This window comes from Sinocyclocheilus grahami, unplaced genomic scaffold (genome assembly GCF_001515645.1).
Source record: "Sinocyclocheilus grahami isolate Dianchi unplaced genomic scaffold, SAMN03320097.WGS_v1.1 scaffold16.1, whole genome shotgun sequence".
Lineage (NCBI taxonomy): Eukaryota > Metazoa > Chordata > Actinopteri > Cypriniformes > Cyprinidae > Sinocyclocheilus > Sinocyclocheilus grahami.
Window position 1 is genome coordinate 3,081,181 of NW_015505195.1, and position 20,109 is coordinate 3,101,289.

At 37.7% G+C, this 20,109-nt stretch overlaps 1 protein-coding gene across 1 annotated transcript; it reads right to left on the bottom strand.

Moving 5' to 3' along the window:
* Window positions 1–131: 131 nt before the first annotated feature.
* LOC107549952 (procollagen galactosyltransferase 2-like) lies at window positions 132–16,465 on the bottom strand. Its single transcript, XM_016231137.1, has 14 exons — window positions 16,409–16,465; window positions 16,041–16,328; window positions 7,451–7,561; window positions 6,680–6,797; window positions 6,442–6,576; window positions 5,795–5,999; window positions 4,431–4,550; window positions 3,243–3,316; window positions 2,978–3,084; window positions 2,723–2,855; window positions 1,928–2,055; window positions 1,607–1,813; window positions 438–534; window positions 132–164 (listed from the first exon to the last, which is right to left on the bottom strand). The coding sequence occupies exons 1-14, from the start codon at window positions 16,429–16,431 to the stop codon at window positions 132–134; spliced, it is 1,779 nt and encodes a 592-aa protein (XP_016086623.1). The 5' UTR covers window positions 16,432–16,465.
* Window positions 16,466–20,109: the final 3,644 nt, after the last annotated feature.

Below are 20,109 nucleotides of genomic sequence, written 5' to 3' on the forward strand. Positions count from 1 at the left end.
CTACTGTACTATATATTTGTGTCATGCTATGACTGAACGTAGCTCACGTCTCATATGAACTTAGGAAATTCATAGTCAATCTCTCCAGTAAAATTAATAAAACCTTTTACCAAGAAGTTTAAGTGAAACCTTTACTCGTTGGAGGACATGCTGGTCTTTTTGCTCTGACACAACAATGTCACTAAATTTCTCAGTAAATTAAACTAATGGATTAATCTACCAACACTAACATGGGGAAGACTTTTGGCACAGGCTGCTCTGTGTAAACATCTCGTTTACTCACTGGCCATAAACATTAAATTGGCAGCACATTCTGAAACAGCAAGCTTATTTATGGTCAATGTTTTTAGATTGTTTGGTGTGCCATGTTTTTGGTTGCCAAATGCAGTAGCTGACCGTTTTAGCCATAACCCAACACATGCACATTTCTTTTGCACCGAATGGTTTTCAGGTTTTCGAAACACATCTAGTGAGAGTGGCTCAACAGAGAAAGCACGCAAATCTCTGGGATCAAAGTGAGACATGTATGCCGCACTGAGACAGAGACAGAGAGAGAGCAAGAATGAGAGAGGAAAAAAGCAAAGGCATGAGAAAAATTACACAATTACTGTATTTTAAATTTTTATTAAATGAATTACGGTGATGGCAAAGCTAATTTTCAACAGCCATTACTTTAATACATCCTTGCTGAATAAAAGTGTTCATTTCTTTTTTAAAAATCTTACTGACCCTAAACCTTTAAAACGTAGTATATATCATCTTAAAATTTGCATAACGTCAATACTAATGTTTTACATTAATGTATATTTAGTAAGATTAAATTATTCTATAATGGGTATAGCTAGCTAATCGACATGAAAACATTGCATTATTTACTAAAATTTTGCGCTAATACAACACTAAATTCACACACTTTGGGGTACACAATGACTCTCTCTCTCTCTCACACACACCCCAAACACACAGAAAGTGGAGTATATTTATACAGTAATCCATCTGTCTTATACCAATGGCCCTTCCCCCAAAACCCAGAGAACCATCAATGGGAATTTTGTCCCTTGAATGCCGGGAACAGGAAGAACTGGCCCTTCCCAAAATTCCTCACAGTAGAGAGAGAGACCCAGAGAATGTAAGACAACAGAGGAGAAGGACCGAAGGGAACTGAGGGTGTTAGGTGAGAGAGAGAAGGGCCAGTGAAGGCAGCCTCTTGCAGGCTTCCCAATAGAGGAAACTGGGTAGAAAGGCAGTCATTGTGTGACCCAGAAGGGACACCATACTTTTTCCCCTCTCTGAACAATCTAGCACTGTGTCTGTCCCACTCAACAGTACAGCCTCAATGTGTACCTGTGTGTAAAAGCTTCTGAAAAAAATTTATCCATCCTTACATCAATTTATCTATTCACTGTTTGATCCATCCATTCATCTATGCATCCATCTAATCTAATCTAATCATCCAGCCAGCCATTGATCTATCTATCCACTGATCTATCCATGCATGCATCCATCCATTGATCTATCTATATATCTATCCATCGATCTATCCATGCATCCATCCATCCATCCATCCATCGGACTATTCATGCATCCATCCATGCATCACACTCACTTTGGGTGTTTGTTGAACATGACTGGCAGGAACTCATCCACAGGGAGCATCTTGCCGAACGGCTGAGCAGCGAGGAGTTTCTTGGCCCCCTGCTGTGAAAGGGCATAACCTAGAGTCCAATATGAGTAATCAGCCTCCACCAGATTATCAACACCCTCTACAGACACCTCTGGCTGAGCTACTTGCATCCGTTTACGGCCCACATATCTATGGAGAGAGAAGTAGAAAGAGAGAAATGTAGAAAGAGAAAGATCAATTATGCTTTTGTGAGTGGTGAAAACGTCTCATCATGTGCTTGTTTTCAGCTGGTGTTGTTCTTACATGAGGTCCCAGTTCAGCTGAGCTTTTCCAACGTCCTCCATGATGGTCTGCAACCTCCTTTTAAATCGAGGCTCAAACCTCACGTCATCCTCCAACACCAGCACATGCTGCAGACCCCTCTCCACCACCTATCACACACACACACACACACACACAGTAAGCAGAAAATTATTTGTCTGGTGAAAAATCTTGTTTCAGAAAATGGAAACATTTACTGGAGTGTTGCTCGTCTGGCTGAGATTAACTGGACAATTATACTACACTATACGCTTGGCTTATATAAAACACCAATTAACAGTGAAAAGCTTAACAGAGGCCAAAAATAAAGACACAGGGAGTCCAGTGTGTCCCGTGTTTGTGTACAGAACTTTCTACCATCCAAGCATTAGAGGCACAATTTCCATGATTTTGCAGTGATAATTATTAGATGTGTGAAACAAATATAATTTCATATAAATATTTTTTTTATGTTTATCTAACATCAAATAAACCAAAAAATCCAAACTTTCCTATTTAATGTTTTATTCATCACATTTACTTATTTATTATATTTATTTTTAAATATATTTAAGATATTTATTTGATGTATCACACAAAAATATCTGAGTTTTAAATTGTATTAATACACATACATTTTTCAAAAACTGAAAACTTTACACAAAATTAAAAGAAAATAAGTCACTAAATCGTCATTCATATAATATTTATCTTTACCTCCCATGGTTGACAAGGACATTTTCTTTCATTAATTATTTATTGAAAAAGAAAAAAAAAACCTTGAGCTGTATTCCGTACCTGTTTCCAGGTGAAGTGGTGGCTGAGGAAACAGCCAATCTCTCCACGCGTCAGCACCCTACCAGAATATGGATCTTTATATACAGGCATCATTTCTATACCTAGAGCTTGAAGGTGAGATGTATTCAGAGCCCTGACAAGGAATAAAAAAAGGTCAGATCATCAGAATTACTTTCACTTGAATGGTTCTGCCACATTTCAAAATACCCCAACATTACAAATGTGACTGCACAGAACGTCCCCTTGATGACCTACTTCCCATCCACAGCATCAGCCAGTGTAGCCTCAAGACCCAGCGCCGCCATTGTGTTCAACATCCGTTCCCTCCGGTCCAACCTCCGCTTCAGATTAATCAGAAAGATCTGAGCAGAAAAGAGAATGAGAGAGTCTGAAGAATGAAGCAGGGCTAAATAAGAAAATGTCACTTCAAAGAAGCATAAATCAGCTGAAGTTTTTTCTGCTGAATAACTATCATGAATGTCCAGTCAAGCAAGACATTCCAGAAATTCTGCTCTCTCACCTCGTCAAAGCCCATCTTGTCCTGGGGTTTGGGTGGAGTGAAGAGAAACTCAGAGGGTTTTATGTTATGATCAACTGTAAGAAAAGGCATTTTAGTCGCACTAAATGCACATCTGACAATCACACATTGGAACATAACAAAATGTAAATAAAACCTCTAATTAATGGAGGTTGAAAGTATCAAGTGTAAAAGTGCTGGAAAAAGGAGGTTTATTAGGGGCAGTGGCCATGGGTGTGCATCTTATGGGTGTGTGTGTTTGCCGAACATTGTGGGGACCAGGCAACTGTCCCCAAGAAGAAAATGGCTTGATAAAAACTCTACTGTTCCAAGGTTTGGGGTCAGTAAGATTTTCTATTCAAACTTTCTATTCAAAGAATCCTGAAAAAAAACAAGATTTCCACAAAAAAATAAATTAATTAATTAAATAAATAAATAAAAATAGTTAGCACAATTGTTTTCAACACTGATAATAAAAATAAATGTTTTTTGAGCGCCAAAACAATCAATATTAGAATGATTTTGAAGGATAATGTGACACTGAAGACGGGAGTAATGGCTGATGAAAAATTTTAAATTTTTTAAATATATTAAAATAGAACATTTATTTTAAATTGTAATAATGTTTCACATAATTACTGTTTTTACTATGTTTCCGAGCTTTGCAAAGCATAAAATCCTACTTTCAAAAGCCTTTAAAAATTGAACCAACCGAAGAAAATGGCTTGATAAAAACTCTACTGTTCCAAGGTTTGGGGTCAGTAAGATTTTCTATTCAAACTTTCTATTCAAAGAATCCTGAAAAAAAACAAGATTTCCACAAAAAAAAAATAAAAAAAAAAAATAAATAAATAAAAATAGTTAGCACAATTGTTTTCAACACTGATAATAAAAATAAATGTTTTTTGAGCGCCAAAACAATCAATATTAGAATGATTTTGAAGGATAATGTGACACTGAAGACGGGAGTAATGGCTGATGAAAAATTAATTTTTTTTAAAATATATTAAAATAGAACATTTATTTTAAATTGTAATAATGTTTCACATAATTACTGTTTTTACTATGTTTCCGAGCTTTGCAAAGCATAAAATCCTACTTTCAAAAGCCTTTAAAAATTGAACCAACCCCAAGCTGTAGTGAATGAATGAACATCTATGCTTTAATGTGTGTGTGAGTGATAATACCCACTCATAGCCTCAGTGATGGTGTGTGTGAAACTCTCCTCCTCTTCTTCTACACTCTGCTGGGCCTTCAGAGGTACAGGCAGAAAGCCGTAATGTTCTCTGTTACACACATACATCTGAACACCTACAGAAAAAAACAACAGCATTCGTTGTTTTCATTCATGAAATGCATCTGAATGCAAACACTGTATATCTCACATTATTCTATGCACCCTATGTAGTCAGCCAACCCAAAACAACAAGAAACATGAGTGTTACATCATTGTGTTTGTGTGGTTTTGTGTTGTCGGTTTGTATTCATGGGTGTGTTCAGAGTCATGGTTTGTCGGCTTTGTGTTAGCTGTGTGTGTATGTGATTTACAGTAATTCCACTGCATGCTCTCTTTCTCTCTCACACACACATTATTTCCTTAATGGAACATCCACAAACACCCAAAGAGGCCATATAAATGCCCAGCTGGGGCTGGTTAAATTAGCATCTGTGTCTTCTGAAAACATTCTGTGCTTAAACGCACTCATTTCGAAAACAACTCACGCACTTAAAAAAATAAAATGGCAACACTTGCAATAATATTCAATGGTTTAGCATCAGTTAAAGCAGCACTATGTAACTTTTTCCGTGTTCAAAATTTGCTAAATGTATATAATGAGCGAGTACATCATGAATTCATCTTCCAAACCGCGTTTTTGTCTTATTCCGAATCACTACGGTACACTTATAATAAGTACTTATATTTGGACTATTGTAGCCTGGTCGGGTCGTCACCGCTGCGGAGTAACACATACCTGCGTGAATCGCCATAGACATAAACTTAGAGAAGTAGCTCCGGTTGGAATGTTCTTCCGCGGGATGTGTGCAGTTCTGTTTATTAACCGCTAGAGCGCCAAAAGTTACATAGTGCTGCTGTAATGCGTTAGGTATCATAACCTAACAATGAAAAATACTATAATACCAGCATTAATTAATCTAGCTTAATCTTAATTTCTACATATAAAACACATTTTAAACATTAATTTACACAAAAACAAAAATGATTTTACATGAAAAAAAAATTTATTTAGCAAAATAATACATAAATAGAATAAATTACATTTATGAGTAAATTTGTGATAAATTAGTGATTTTAAGAGTGCCTGCTATATGAATAAATGCAATGTAAAATATACTGTTGTTTGTTTATAATGCATTAATATTATAATATTAGATTAGATTTTTGCATTAATGCATTAACTTGAATTATATTGAATTAAACCTTACTTTAAACTGTTATTTATAAAACACTATAGTCTAGAAAAAACATATAACCAGATAAATACACATCATTCTTAATGGACTGTTGTTAAAGCAATCCAGTGGAGATCTCTCACCAGCTTGTCGCGCGGAGAATGCAAAGACCATGATGTCATCAAACGCCCAGCTGTAGTCAGGGTGAGGTGGGTGGAAAGCCATGTCGAGAGTGGCACTACGTCTCAGATCCAACAGGAATGTGGAGTGCACCATGGGAACAGAGAAACAGCCCAAACGCTTCCACTCACGGATAGGCTGGTAGTCTGGGGTGCGCTTGTAATAACCCTGAGAAAATGGCAAGAGATGTCGTGCTATTGAAGCAATGCTCATGAACTGTTTTCATTGTGAATGTTGAATGTACATTTTAGTTTGAATGCATTTTGAAGAACAGCAGTAAATCTTGCCTTGAAAGGACAGTTCAAACCAAAAATGAAATGTATTCATCCTCATGTTATTCCAAACTTTTCTTCTGCAAAATCACGAAGGCTGTATTGAACAATGTTGGTAACCAAAACATTTTGGTGACCATTGAGTTCCATTGTATCATGGACCAAAAAAAAGGCATTTTTCAAAATATCTTCTTTTATTTTCCACAGAAGAAAGTCAGTCATACCGGATTGGAAAAACATGAGGGTGGGTAAATGATGACAGAATTTGTATTTGTGGGTGAACTATCCCTTTAATATATTACTCTTTGAGCCTGTTTCTGAGCTGACCCAAGCTGTACCTGAGGTGTGATGCCACACCAGAAGTTTGAGTAGAGGGATCGGGAATCCAACATGGGCGCCACCAGTGTGAAATTCTCTGCCATCATGAGATCCAGCACCCGTGGGTTGGTCAGGAGGTTATCACTGTCAACAAACTGAGAGAAAAAGAGAGAGGTCAAGTTGGAGAGCTCTAGTTTTACATAAAAATACCAGTTTAGCATCAACATGAGTGTCATGATGAATGACATATATACTCACCAGTATATAATCAGCCCAGCGCTCTCGTGCAGCCTTCAGTGCCGCCTGCCTGAGCTTCATTACATGATTGAAACGAGATGGAGCCCAGTGTTTCGGCCCCCACTCATCCATGTATGACCTTACATCAAAAAAATATGCATACACTTTTTCTTAAAATAACATTTAATACCACTCTTTCTACTCCTATAATAAACCTTATCATCTTCAACATATCTACAGCACTACTGTTGTTTTTTGGTCTTTATGTTAATTTTATGTTTTAATTAGATTTTTTAACACAAATTGGACTTTGCTACTTCTCTTATGAGCATGGCAAGGAGAGTTAGGGCAGATGTCGAGATTTTCAGTGCAAAAACTGAATCACTCGCTGAAACATTTTATTTTAAACATCATATGACTTCAGAAGATTCGGAATATAACGTATGAAACATATGGAACACTTTTATGATACGTTTATGTTGATTTAGTATAATTTTTTTAAGCTTGAAAGCATATGTGTCCATTCATTAGGTGCATGAAAATTAGTATAATATTACTTATATAAATATAATGAAGAGTTCTTCAAAACATTTTATTCGTATTCCATGAAAGTCATACAGGTTTGGAACAGGAGGGTGACAAAATAATGACAGAACTGAAATTTTTTTAATCCTTGTTCTGGAAATCATTATATTCAGATGGGAAAGACATTAGTATCTTTTGCAAATTCCTGACATAAACAGCCATTAGTGCTAATTGACTTTGTTCTGAAACAAGATGTTTTCAACCAACCGTGGCTCCTCCATGGGCCTCCACTCCACGTAATGGTATCTGCTCTGCCTGTTCCTCAGCCATTCTCTCAGCATGGCTGTGGTGTTGTCCACATTATGGTCCGTTGCAGCCCTTCAAGAAATGACAAAGGAGAATTTACGTAATTTTAACATAAACAAGACAATCTCCAAATACAGCTGCTCATCAGGAGCAGTGAAAGAGCGATGTGTCCCGCAGGCAAGGGCGGAACAGTGCACAATGCGTTTTGAGTTAGTATTTCTTTCTCCTAGACTTGTGGAAATGCTAGATAAGACTACTAAAATTCACATGAAGATGTCAAAAGTGCTAGCTGACTATGCTAGCAAGCAGCTAACGCTGTATTCCTAGGGCTGATAAATTCCTCAGGCATGGTTATGGGTTTGCAAGGAAGTGAGGCACTTAACAACAGTTTGCCAAAGGTAAAAGACGTATTGTCCAAGTTTCATTTTAGCATTTCAAGAGTGTAGCTTAGCATAGTTAAATACGTTACTAGCATCTCAGAGGTGAAGCGCAGATTCATACAATTCAGATTTCATAAAACAATACTATACTATGACTTACAAAACATTACGCAAAACAACAACTACTCCATGTTTTGAATACGTTCAAAGCGATGAACCGACAAACAGTGTGACATAACAGTGAGTTTTCCCAGCATTACTCTGTGGCTTGTGGAGATCACATGTTAACACTGACACAAGCACACAGACACACTCAGTGTCCTCAGCCATTTGGCTGTGCCAGTGGAAACCTCCACTGCACAGGGACTCTGCAGTAAAACCATGTGGGAAAGAACCAACAAATATTGACATCACCTCAGTCGTCACATTCACACACACATTCACATTTCCTCACCCCACCTTTACCAGAAATAAAATTCAATTGGTGTTTATATTCATATTTATAGAGCATTGCAGGATGTTCTGAAGCAATAGCAGGATGACACTTGAGGCAACAGGGAAAAATAAACTGGACTTAATTTAACCTAATGTGTAGACAAGAGCAAAAACAGATGAATAAGTCATAATATAAAAAAAAATGGACAAAAAGCCATTCATAACCAGCCTTTTTTGTCTTATTTTCAAGACAAATATTAATTCAAAAAAATGTTTTTTCAGGGATTCTTTTGACTTTGAGGGACATGTCCACCCTGTTCCCACTGCCACCTTTCAAATCTACACCTATGTCTGCCTTGAACATCTGCAGTGAATAATACTAGTGTAAACCATCAAATACACATATAACTCCCACAAACAAACATTGTCAGACAACAGATAACAGTGTCTGCAGTGTGTGCATCTAAGTAAACTCATATTATAACACACGCTTCATCTTTCAATGACAAGTGATAGACCAGCTATTCAACACTACGACTGTTATTTTGTCACTCACACAAACACAGACAATTACTCAGGCAAGAGTCTCGCTCTTAACAACATATTCCGACAAAGAGTGCAGAAAATACAGGCCAAGATGAGGTATATGTGTTTTAAGTATGCTTTATGGGTGTCCAAGATTTTATGAGATGTATAAAAGCAAAGGGAACAGACAGCATCATGATTGATAAGCAGTCTGGTTCTTTATCACTGGTTTGAAACACCTGACACACAGGTAATTACAGGTAATGCAGTGTCAAATAGATCACTGCTTTCAGACACACACTTTTCTGGTGACTTCAGCAAGTGTAGGTGTGCTACAGTTGTTTTAAAGGAAAACAGGCCTTCGAGCTGCTTCCAGAACATCTGTGAAAAATCCATTACAATCTGAATAAACAATGAAGCAGAAAAGCAAAAGAGTGCATGCATTTTCTTATATGAGGATAAATACACGTGTGTTAGATTTTTCTTTGCATGCAATTCTCATACTTATGTTCAGTTCTCTGTTCATTCTAGTTCTGCATTTATATGAATTAAATAAATATGTTGTGGTTTTCGTCACACTGCTGCAACCGATATAAACATCTGGAGTATTCAGACTCGCTGCATCTCTTTAAATTACTCTCTAATGGCAAATGATTGCACATGTGTTCCTCTCCGACCCTCCTGGGGAGAGACCCACACCAAGCATTTTGGGTTATGCTGCTCCATGACAAAGAAAACTGCACATATACAAATAGTGAAGTGTGCAAGTGTCCCTGGTGGGAATGAAGATTTATGATTTATGCATGACTTTATGCTACATTACTATATGCTTGCAATATGTCTGACTGTACATGGAGAAGGAGCAAATGGGGAAATCTCATGAAGAACATGTCTGGGTCATTATTCTTCTAAAATCAAGACTAAATTTTGCATAAAGAACATTAAGCTTATTTTAGGACCATTAAAAAAAGTATATTTAATTATCAAAAATACATACATTTTTTGCTTTCATAATAACAATAAAAATATACCCAGGCATGCTTTTTGATTCACCCAAATGTAAACACATTTGTGCAGATGTGAGTGTATTTCTGCCTGTATGAAGTCTGAGGCGGTGTCTTAGCTCTGGCCGCAGGGGGCAACACTCATATTCATGACCGGACAAGCAAACAAACTGAGGAATTCGAACATGCCAGCATATGAATGACACAAACTTCTGGTTTCTGAAGGTTCAGTCAGTCATATATCTGGACAGACACATTCTCCTCACCTCACTCCCTCACCTCTCGATCCCTAACAAATTTCCACACCTAGGGGCAAAAACAGACTGCTGACACTGACCACATTACATACTCTTTCTGAATAAGGTCCATATTCTACAATATTATTTAGGTGCTTTTCCCAATCTGTACACTGATTTATGTTGATTTTTTATTGTTTGGGAAACAAATCCTCAGTCCAAGCAGCAATTAATCTTTTTGATATTTTACTGTTAAACATTCTTCTTGCAATATTCCGTAAATGGACCTTGTGATAAAGGTGATTAAAAGTGTTAGGGATGTATGTGTCAGGATATTTAGCTCTAAGTTTGTATGTGTGTTCTCATGCTGCGCTTGGAGGAAGCAGGACTTTGCTTATAAAAACCCGATTTTTTTTCACCGCCCTTTTGAAGTTTATTGTAAGTCTCCAGCTCATTATCTGACTGCCTGAGGCTCACTCTCTCTTTTTGTCTCTGTTTCTCCTCCATGTCCTTATTGACAGCATCTGGACACCACATGCTACTCACCTCCAAACACGCACATCTTATACTTTCTCCACCTGCACAGAACAGCCATCAGAGATAAAGAGGACTATCCCCTAATACAAGAAGCAGTCAGGTTTGAGTAAAAACAAAGAGATGACATGAAATAACCCTTAATTAGATACACCAGTAAAAAACATACTGGAAAGTCTTCTACTGTTCAAAGCTGCTCTGTCAACACCGAAACAAACTACATTACCTCCTAGGCTGATTACCCATTTCAACTATAACAATGGGTCTGTTGTATTTGTAGCAAGGCGATGCGTTTTCTAACATATTCTCTGTACGGCTGCTTTGGAACATTATTTATTTATGAAAATATATAAAAAAAATTGAATGGAATTAAAACAAAAGTTTCTAAATATTAATGAAAATGTCCATTAGTTCAAACACAGTCAGTTACATATGTGTGTGTGTGTGTGCTTTGCAGTGGCTCTGCCCCCATACGTGGGCTGACGTGGCTGCCTGGCTCTGTAGATTGAGGAGGGGGCAAAGGGGCAGTTTCTAAATATTAATGAAAATGTCCATTAGTTCAAACACAGTCAGTTACATATGTGTGTGTGTGTGTGTGTGTGCTTTGCAGTGGCTCTGCCCCCATACGTGGGCTGACGTGGCTGCCTGGCTCTGTAGATTGAGGAGGGGGCAAAGGGGTTTGTGAAACCCTTGCTGTATTCAAATTCCTCCAGCCACCCTCTGTCAACACAGCTCACTCATGTCACAAAAAACACATCTAAAGTGTGATGCTAATTCATCCCCCCTCATGACATTTGACGAAACATCTTTTTTACAAGTACATAATCACATTCACATTAAATACAACTGCACACTAGGGCCTCAGAGATCCATCAAGAACACTTTAGCTTAATCTGCTTTTCAAAGAGTCATTGTTCTCCTACCGGTTTTGGAGTTACAGATCTGATAAAAGCAACAAAAGTGGTCAAAATAGTTGTAAACACACATCTGTAAAAGCACAAATGCTTTTCTCAGAGTGCATATAGGATCGTAGACTAGTTGGTCTGGAAATCAGAAGCGATTCCCACAGTCTCACCTGACACACTGACTGAGAGTTTATCAAACAATCACATGACTCTCTCTTCATCTTCCTGAGAATATAAACACATCTGTGAAACACTGTGAAAAATTTATGTGATGTGTGCTTATGCACAGAACAAGAGCAAGACAAACGGACAGTGAAAAAATGAGAAAAAGGTGTGAGAAAAAAAGATTGAAACAGTGAGAGGTAGACAGATAGATTGATTGATTGCTTGCTTGCAGTGCAGACAATGTTAGTCTTCACGATGGTTTACCAGAAGGATGAAACCAGCAGAGAGCAATAAAAATGCATTTCCCTGCCAATAACATAAACTTCCATCACCTTGAAATACCTCACTATATGTCCCTGCAGATGTATGCCTATCTTTTGTCAAGTGTGCCATTTGGGACAACCTAAAACAGCTGTCTGTGACCATGACAAAAATCGCAAAAAGGTATATATAATACCTGGAGAAAGTTATGCAATAGCATTCCAAATATAGCAGCTGCATTGGACCTCAAAACATTTTTAATCAATAGAACCATAAAATGTCATGTGACTAAACACTCCAAATCGCAAACAAATGATGCAATATCCACGACACTATACTGAAATATTAACCTGTGTGTATGTATATATGTTTAGTTTTTTTTGCAAAAAAAAAATAATAATGGTAAAAAAATCTGGTGTCAGTATGTTTCTTTAAAGAAAGTAACAGTAAAAACAAAACAAAAATCTACTTCAAATAGAAGCTGTTCTTTTGAACTTTCTATTCATCAATTAGCAGCACAACTGTTTTCAACATTGATAATAAGGAATGTTACTTAAGCACCAAATTAGCATATTAGAATGATTTCTGAGGAATCATGTGACACTGAAGACTGGTGTAACGGTTGCTGAAAATTGTGTCACGGGAATAAGTTACAATATAAAATTAATTATATTAAAATATATTAAACGGTTATTATAAATTGTAATAATATTTCACAATATTAGTTTTTACTATTTTTGATCAGATGAATGCGGTCTTGCTGAGCATTACAGAGATCTTTGAATAAAGCCCCAGGCTTTTCTCATATCAGCAAAGATGTTTTTTAAGCCTACACTCTTAAAAATAAAGGTGCTTCAAAAGGTTCTTCAAGCGATGCCATAGAAGAACCATTTTTGGTTCCAGAAAGAACCATTCAGTCAAAGGTTCTTTAAAGAACCATTTCTTTCTTACCTTTTTATAATCTGAAGAACCTTCTTTCGCCACAAAGAACCTTTTGTGAAACAGAAAGGTTCTTCAGATGTTAACAGTTCTTTATGGAACCATTTAGACCAAAAGGTTCTTCTATGGCATCGTGAAGCACCTTTATTTTTAAGAGTGTAGATTGTGTAGTTACAGCCTTTACTAGCAGGTTCTAATAGGGTCATGCTAACAAGCCAACCTTGACAGTCTGACCTAGATCTAAGTTAAAATACTAAATTGTTCAGTCCTGACAGAGTCTCTTATAGTATTGTTCAGATTATTTGGTCACCTGCCCTGACCCAAAACATTGCACACCAATAAACTACTATTCCAGCTCGACTCTAGACTGCCATGACTAAAGGCAGCAATCGTCCTGCTGTCTGGACTTTTGCACACTATTGTTCCTCTACTCTTGAAGCCCTGCTGGGTTGAGGCCTTTTGGGTTTTGGGTGGATGGGATGGACAACTGAATTAAGGTAACTGTTGTTGGAAAGAGCAGAAACTGGTTCTGGACACGTTGAAGAAAAAAAAACAATACTGCAGAACTGCAGAAATGTACAAGTTAGACCCCATCAAACACTGAGCCAGGGTTTTAGTTACAGCAAAGCTCATGCAAACCTAATAAAAAACACAAACACACTCACAGCTCTAATGACATACACATAATCATTCACAGATCAATACCCAACATATCTCTATTCTTTTCTCAGGCCCTTTGTTATTTAACTTGCCAAAATGCCCAGCATACCTCAACAACAGCATCATAGCAGCTTGAATGAGTCTGAAGGGAAACTGTTCGCACGGTTTTCAAGATGATCACATCATACATATAAGGCAGTAAAGGGACACAAAAGAGCAGTCGGCTCTTATAAACAAGTCTGTGTTCAGTAACTCTGACTGTAACTTGATCAGTCATGTCTAACTTATGTCAAAAGCTGTGTTGGCACCATTAGCTCGAACACCGTTTCACTAATTACAGGACTGTGCCTTTAGGGAACATGATGCTGGATTCACACTCTTCCCTCTTTATTACTTAAGCATGTCTGAGCCATTAATCAAGATACTGTCAGAGGAGATTGTCCTCTCTGTCTCCTTTGTTAGCGCTAACAATTCTCTTCAGCATTACAGTAGCTTAGCTCCTGCTAAATCCAAACAATCACAGAAACTCTAACTGTAATCAAAGTTCCTTTAAAGTTGTGATGATGAAATGGAAGTAGCGACAGATCTTTTCGTCCTTATTGTGATATGCATCCAAGTGAAACAGATTATTGAAAAGACTTGGTTCTATCCATCAGTTGTTGGTTGGATGGAGGCAGATCTGAATGCGATCTTGAATTTTCATTTCATGTCAACCATCTTGGTTACCATTTTTAGTAGTTACCTAAAAGTACAGCTATTATTTACTTGACTAACAAATCTCCAAAAGTGTTACAACAATAAATGTATCATTAATGTTGCTTATTCAGTTCAAATTATGCTATTTAACAGTATTTTTCAGGCTAGTCGAGTTAACACACACACACAAATGAGTGTAAACGCATCTCATACTGACTTAGATCCAATCTGAGATACTTCCATAACAAATAAGAGAAGACAAAGTGGGGCAGAGAGATGTCTTTGTGGGTGACCTTTGCATGTGGTCAATAGGGATGGAATGCGGATCGTTAGGCCACTTGTGGTGCCCCTGTGTAATTTTCAACAGTTCCTCTCCCCTGCCCTTTCTTCCCCCTAATTCCCCACATTCTTTTGCAAAGCAGTGAGACTTTTAGCCTGTCATTTGACTGCTGCATTTGTTAGATCTCCATAATAGTGCACATACACAAGCAGCTAAAGCTGCCATGACATAAAAATTCACCCTATCTATTTTTTCTAAATGGATGTTATAGATCTTACTATGAACAAGTAATTTTTTGTTGTTGCTGACTTGTAATGTTTAATCAAAATGTCATAACTGGTGAAAACCACATACTTCTCTCTTGTGATGTGTGCAGGACTTCTGCCTCTGCAAGAATGCGTTCATCTGCATCCACTTTTGATTGCAACACCTACACCTCAAAATCCATTCAACAAACGATGGACAGAACACTTGCATGTGAATCACAATAAGGACAAAAAATATCTGCTGTTACGTCCGTGCGACTTTACATTCAATACTAAGTATTAAAGACTGGCTATATGACTGGCAAGTTAGTAGAACTTAGCCTTTATTATAGTGCAAATGATATGCAAGAGGATTTCAAATCTATTTCACTTCATAAATGTGTGTCTCATTCTGAACACTCTCCAGCTAAAACCTGCCAGAAGAAATAAATGTAAAAGTGGTCAAACATAAGGCATAACAGTGGAGTGGAGTGTACCGTCAGCCCAAACACATGGAATGTTTTTCACTCAAAGCAGTTCCGCTCAGATGGTGGAGCGGCATTAGAGAAGAGAAGAAGCTGAAATTAAAGTGGGTGTCTGTGTGTGCCTCCAACCACTGATTTGGAAAGAAATGTAAATCAACTGTTTACTCTAGGGAAAGCTGAAGGGAAGTGAGGGCAGTTCATGGATGATGCTCATTATCTGTGGTAGGCCTATGAACACGCTTGAGAAAGGTACCATAGCAACGGTACGCAGCTCGAGTGATTTTGACAAAACATGAGTACTGCAATTACCCATCACTTTTATTTCATTAATTATTACACACTGACAGATTACAAGTAGCCTATGTCACAAAACAGTTAAGACGGATGGTAGGGGTGGCTGCGCGAACGTCAACTGACTGCCAGTAGAAAATTATGCTGACAGAAATTCTCCTAAAACTCTAATTATAAAGAGAACCGACAGGACATGTTACTTAGCCAGCAAACGCCTTTCATCTTCATTTAACATGTGATTAAATCCGTGCACACACGCGCGGACACAGTGCAGTAAACCCGCTTTAACAGGTCTGCTTCACGCAGACAGCGGCGTCTCTGTTCCTCTATCTGCCAGACGGTTTTCATTAACCAAACTTTACCTGCGCGCGCTCCACAATAACTCCACTATGTACCCAGACCTTCTCAGTTTTCAGCCACCACACTTGGTGCAAAGCAAACCATCTCATCATACACATTATGCGTTCTCTACGGCAGCATTCCAATAAAGTCCCGTTTGGAGATTCTCACCATATCGCAATCCGGTCCTTCGGGTAGTCCAGGCGGTCGATGCAGCCCATGTAGTACGGCAGGCTGTGCGCCGAGTTCCGAGCCAGAATCGCGATCATGACTTTGGGCTTAAGCAGCGAGGATTCAGGCACGGGATTCAGGTCCTGCACGTGAGCCACAAGCTCCCCACGGCAGATTTGCGCCATCAGAGCGCAAATCACAGCCACCATCACGAATCCCTCAGCCGGCATCTCTGCCTGATGGACACCGCTGTCACAGCCTGAACGGGGTGTGTGAGTGAACGAGAGGCTGAAAGACAGAGAGGGTGTGTAAGGAGGGGTAGAGAGAGGTGGAGAGGTTACCTCTTGACGAAAGTGGGTTGCCTCCACCTGATTTTCACACCCTTCACCATGACGGATCATTGAGGCACTGAAAGAATGAGATCTCGATTGTGCATAGAACTGATGGAAAACTGCTCAGTTATATTAAATCTGAACATGATAGCATTTTATTACAATATATTTCATAAAGTAGATGCTATTTAAATATCCTACTTCCCGTAACAGCCCCTGAAGCAACAAGCTGGCCATATAGACAATGCTGCCTGCAAATATGCAAAAATAAATAAGTAGGCTACTGGGCAGAACATTTACTAACTAAACATTTGATAACAACATAATATATTATTTATTTATTCTGACTTTTTAAACAGAGCTCTTTATTCCCATTCGTTTCCCTCCATTCTTTCCACGTTGCTCATTTAATTTATCCGTCGGCTGCTCAATCTCATTCCATTCGCGTCTCTTGTATCCCAACCATAGACTGTATAAAAAGATCCCAACACTTCTGAGTTCAGTCATGATCATCATCCAGTTCCCTACAGCTGACACCTGCTGCTCTTTCAAACAACTTTAACTATTTATTTTTGGTGGCGAATACCAAGCTTCAAGTTGTATCGTCTGTAGAAAATATGGCATTTCTTTGCCTTGTAGGCAACATTTGCTCTAATGGCGACCCCTAGTGTTTAAAATTGGAAACGAGGATCAAAGTATCAGTCTAATCTTTTAATGCCAGTTAGCGTTCAAATGATTCTGTTCGGTTAGCCTGCTGGAATTCGTTGGCCTTGCTAAATCAAGTTTAAAATGGTATCTGGATTGTGGAACATGTTAGCATGTACCAGTTTGACAAAGTTAGCTAGCTGTCTTCCAACAGTAGGCTATTCAGCAGCAGTTAGCATAACACCTTACTACATCTCTGTGCACTTTAAAGGGGAAAAAAATGTTCACATATGGTCAAGAGACAAATGTATAGGCTATTAGACAGAGAACACACCTTTAAAACTGCAGGTTCTCCGTCAAAATTACATTTGAAATTATAGGGAGATGTATGTTTTATCATTCAGCTGACAGAAAAACTCTCAGAGGTCAGCCAAAGCAGAAGTTTGGCTCAGTTACTCTGGCTGGTGCAAACCTGGTTTCCGTCTGCTGCGTCTACGACTTTGTCTATGTCTGGTAAAAACACAAATTCTCACATCAAATGAGTTATTCTGACAGTTTCTGCAATATTTTAGTCCACCAAAAAACATGTGAGAAGTTTGGATCAGGCCACTGGTGTCAAGTCCCGAAAGTAATGCATACACCATTCAAGGAAAGTTGTGCTTTCTGTCTGTGCGGAAAGGTGACAGCTATTAGTAAATGGAATTCAGTGATAAAAGCGAGTTTTTAAAGAGGCTAGTCGAAGTTCTGGTGGGTATGTTTTTAAAAAGTCGAGTGAATGGCAGAGTTTATAATAAGAGGACAGTAATGGATTACATTTATAAAGGTTTTCTACAGTGTCAGGCATGTAGGAAGTGTTTAATGGTGGAGAAGATATGGGAAGAGAAAAGTGAGAGATATACATGCAGAATAAGGAGAGTGAAAAGAGAAAAAAGGGGAAGGAGGGCAAGAGTGGATTGGATGGATTGAGTTAAATGTAATTGCGGTGAGCTCATGTTGGCGATGTAGAGTGACAACCAAGCCAGAGCTCTCACAGGCCTGAACTTAGCCCTCTCGCTTTCATACCAGATCTTTCTTTCCTCCACTTCTCCTACACACACCAGATGGAGCTCAGTCACACACATTCACTCTCTCACGTATTAAACCTACCAAAATGATCCCATTTACATCATTCAGATCCACTTCAAACACACCAATTATCAGAGCAGTACAAAAAAGCAGATGAAGCCTTCACTCTATAGATAAAATATCCACAGGTTATGTGTGATAAAAATTAGATGTACAGTTTACGTGTGACTTACTCTTGTCAATAAATAAGGGAAATCTTTTTTTTTCTTTTAAATGTTATCACATAAATTTTGTGCAAATTATATCTTTGAAATAGCCTATGCTTTTCTTTTAATTTCAAGTAGTTAATTTTTATTTTTATTTTCATTTTATGGAAATTGTTCTTATATTGAACTGTGAAATACAAAACATTAAAATGATCAGTTTGGATAGAATATATATATATAAACAACTGTTTTCAACATTGATAATAATAAGAAGAAATGTTTCTTGAGCACTAAATAAGCATAATGATTTCTGAAGGATCAAGTGACCATGAAGACTTACGGCTGCTGAAACTTCAGCTTTGCCATCACAGGAATTACATTTTAAAATATTTTAAATTAGACAGCAGTTTTTTTACCATGTAACTCTGGTTACAATATTACGGTTTTGTTGCATTTTGATTTTTAGAAAATGCAGCCTTGGTGAGCATAGGAGACATTTTTCGAAAACATATTGAATGGTAGAAATAATGTGCCTTTTAAATATATTATAAATAACAAACAAAAAGTGTTACAAAAGGATAATATTTTTAGAGAGATTTACTATTAATTTTTATCTGTATTGTTTGTGGCACTTTTTTCATGTCCATTTTTTTTTCCAGTTGTGCTGCGCGAGAGATTTTAGAATTAATAAACACAGACTCTCATAAGCACCAAGTAAATTAAAGCTGTGGAAGGAGCATATCAGAGTTTAACCAGTGGAAACAGTAATGTGTCCGAATATCTTAAAGTTAATAAAGTAGTAAAGGTAATAAAGTTGTTAAAAGAACTGAAAAGCTTAAACCGTGAACAGTTATAAAATCTAAAACATACACTAATATACATTTTAACCTAATATTCCGATGTTGAAAACGACCCAACATATGATACATTTATAGTGTAGTTCCACTCCTCAACCTGCAGGTGGAGACACACCACAACAATTGAGTGAAATTAAAACGCAATAATGCTTCGAGTTGGTTTGTTAGAAACTCATCTGTGTGGGTTCTCCGAAAAGACATGATCTTGGACAGCTATTTTGACAATATAGTTATAGCTATATAGATAGTTAAACATTTGTACGGTTTAATATTTTAACCCATGAAGAAAATGTAATCTGCACATTTCTGCATCTGAAATTCGACCTCAGAAACCATTAAGTATTTTTAACGTTATGAATCAGTCCACCAACAGGAAATATGACGCTGTAATGGATTAATGATGCCTGCAAAGCAGCACGTACCTATGTAATCTGCACATTTCTGCATCTGAAATTCGACCTCAGAAACCATTAAGTATTTTTAACGTTACGAATCAGTCCACCAACAGGAAATATGACGCTGTAATGGATTAATGATGCCTGCAAAGCAGCACGTACCTATACACACACACACCAACCAATTAATCGGTGAAACAGCACACAAACAGAAACCATAGCTCCAGTGTCTTATATTTTAATAGAAAAAGAAAACATTGAAAAAAAAATTAAAAAGGAATCAAACCAGTAATCATGACAGATGCTTGGCTAGCGCTGTGTCCCCTCAAAGTGACCCCACCCCACCTCATACTGTTTAATGGTCTCTATGAACAGTAAGAGTACAGGCTGACAACCAGATGCATTTTAGCCAACAAGACTGAATACTATTGAGTGAAAAAGACCGGGTGAGAAACCGAGGTAAACACTAGCTAAACACATACAGGCTTAATCGGTGAAACAGCACACAAACAGAAACCATAGCTCCAGTGTCTTATATTTTAATAGAAAAAGAAAACATTGAAAAAAAA

Bases quoted from the DNA above. Each gene is read 5' to 3' on its own strand.
- LOC107549952 (XM_016231137.1), bottom strand. From the start codon at position 16,431: ATGGTGAAGGGTGTGAAAATCAG. The intron at 7,562-16,040 runs GTGAGAATCTCC...CATTTCTTGAAG, and splicing joins AAGGACCGGATTGCGATATG to GGCTGCAACGGACCATAATG. The intron at 6,577-6,679 runs GTGAGTATATAT...TTTTTCTCTCAG, and splicing joins GCTGGGCTGATTATATACTG to TTTGTTGACAGTGATAACCT.